General features: G+C 27.4%; 1 protein-coding gene across 1 annotated transcript; it reads left to right on the forward strand.

Moving 5' to 3' along the window:
• Positions 1-716: 716 nt before the first annotated feature.
• On the forward strand, positions 717-1,738 carry LOC127130249 (glycolipid transfer protein 1). Its single transcript, XM_051059293.1, has 6 exons — positions 717-834; positions 915-970; positions 1,046-1,176; positions 1,266-1,401; positions 1,482-1,610; positions 1,706-1,738. The coding sequence occupies exons 1-6, from the start codon at positions 717-719 to the stop codon at positions 1,736-1,738; spliced, it is 603 nt and encodes a 200-aa protein (XP_050915250.1).
• Positions 1,739-2,356: the final 618 nt, after the last annotated feature.

The raw sequence follows: 2,356 nt of genomic DNA on the forward strand, positions 1-2,356 counted from the left end.
AATACAACTCAACACACTAGATTATTCGACATTTTCTTGCTTCTGTCGAGCAATCTTTTTCAACACAAGAAATTACAATTCAACAATAAAAAATGTATAATTTTTTTTTTTATAATTTGTAGAAGTTTAAATTCTTTTAACACTTAATTTAAGTAATTTTATTGTCCCAATCTTTGTATTTATATATATATATATATATATATATATATATATATATATATATATATATATATATATATATATATATATATATATATATATATATATATATATATATATATATTCAAAAACCAAATTGTTGAAAGCCTAACCTAAGGAAATATGATGTTTTTCTGTTTGTGGTAGTCACACAAAATGTACCAGAAATTACGGTATCTTATTCTAAAACATGCAAACAGATACGGTAATGCTCATGTCCTGGAAACCCACAACTTTTCTTATTTTCTTATTAAAATTGGTGATTTGTTTATTTCACCATGCAATAATGAAAATATATGATTTTAAATCTTAAAATTTCAATTACACACTTTATTGTTTTTCTTGATTCGATGTATTCTCTTGATTTTGGTTCTGTAATTGAAATTAGTAGATTGTGGGAGAAACTTAAGAAATTGAATATTGCATATTTACAATTAAGATATTTTTATGAAAATTAAGGATGAATATATGATTGTATATACATATATTTATATTTATATTTGAATTTTCCGACAACAATGGAAGGATCTCTGTTGAGTCCTGCATTGGAAGCATTGGAGCATGTAAGGTCTGAAGACGGAAAAATTCTCACAAAACCTTTCTTGGATGTATGCAAAACTGTATTACCGATTTTAGGTATATGTAAATCATCACTTTCCTTTAAACCTAATTTTGACCAAAAAAATCATTATCATGATTTGATTTTGTGGTTTCAGATAAGTTCGGAGGAGCATTTTCATTTGTAAAATCTGATATAGGTGGTAACATCGAGGTAAGTTCGTAATCAACTTGTTTTATTTATCTATATTTCTTAATTACTCACTACAAAAAACTCACTTGAATTCAGAGATTGGAGACTCAATATGATTCGGACTCTTTAAAATACAAATTTTTACACATCATGATTCAAAGAGAGGTTGAAACCAAAACAGAAAGGATTCAATCTAGTTGCACAAATTCCATACTATGGCTATCAAGGTATGAAATATTCTAGATTTAATTAATTCATGCTAATAATTATAAGCTTTCATTAACATCTTCTTGGTATTTTATTTACAACTTCTTAGGAGCATGGATTACACAGTACAATTGTTCAAAAACTTACAAGAACATGAGGATTGGAGCATGAAACATGTTTGTAGGGATTCATACGATAAAACATTTAAAAAATGGCATAATTGGCTAGCAAGTTCTACTTTCAATGTAAAAAATAAAAATATTGTATAGTTTTTGTCATCAGATGGTAATTAAGCTTAATCTAAAATCACTCAATTGAATTACAGGTTGGATTGAAGCTTGTTCCAGATAGAAAAAGTTTCATGGAAGCTATTGGTACAGGAGACCTAAGTTCTGACATAGAAAAATTTTGTGATAGCTTCTCTTTAGTTCTTGCAGAGAATCATAAAGTCCTGGTAATATTTTTTACCATATTAATGTTATATGCAGTATCTAAATTACCTTGAGTTTTTTGAACTTATTTAATAATTTCATTTTGTTTTTATTGCAGGCTAGTGTTAATATGGATAATAGGAAAATTTGATATATAAAGTGATTATCTAAAGTGGAGCAGTTTTCTTTTGTTTCTCATTCATGTTTTTCTAGTTTTATTATTTATACATTTTGATATTAGAAAAGTATGGTCCTTGTAGAATACGTCACATCCAAAAGGGTTATAGTTTGATATGTGCTCTAGTTGATTCATTGTATATATTTGAAAATGTGCTCTAGTTGATTCTTTGTATATATTTGAAAATTGTTTATGTAATCCTATATGTTCTTGATTTTCATTAGTGTAGCGACATGCTATTCTGTATATATTTGAAGAAAATAAAATTGATGTATTGAATTGATTGAGTGGATGACGAATGTTTGAATGGTCGAGCTAGACACCTCGTATCTAAATAATTGGGAAAAGAATAGTAAACATTAGACCGTTTCTTTTTTATCCAATTAATTGCAAAAGGGTTAGATATGATTAAGGTATTTTGAATGGAAGACGAATACTCGAATGATCGAACTATACACTTCGTATCCACGTATTCATAGAAAAGAATAGTAGACATTAGACCGTTCCTCTTTCATCCCATCTATTACAAAAATAAGATCCTTAAGATTTGATGACGAAAGAGGCTTGAGATGAATCGGGTTGAGAGTTTTA

The sequence above is a fragment of the Lathyrus oleraceus genome, chromosome 3 (assembly GCF_024323335.1).
Source record: "Lathyrus oleraceus cultivar Zhongwan6 chromosome 3, CAAS_Psat_ZW6_1.0, whole genome shotgun sequence".
Taxonomy (NCBI): domain Eukaryota; kingdom Viridiplantae; phylum Streptophyta; class Magnoliopsida; order Fabales; family Fabaceae; genus Lathyrus; species Lathyrus oleraceus.

What these genes read in the sequence shown, in the direction of transcription:
- LOC127130249 (XM_051059293.1), top strand. Translation starts at nt 717, where the DNA reads ATGGAAGGATCTCTGTTGAGTCCTGCATTGGAAGCATTGGAGCATGTA. An exon ending in ATATAGGTGGTAACATCGAG is followed by an intron (nt 971 to 1,045) that starts GTAAGTTCGTAA and finishes ACTTGAATTCAG; the next exon opens with AGATTGGAGACTCAATATGA. An exon ending in TAGCAAGTTCTACTTTCAAT is followed by an intron (nt 1,402 to 1,481) that starts GTAAAAAATAAA and finishes ATTGAATTACAG; the next exon opens with GTTGGATTGAAGCTTGTTCC.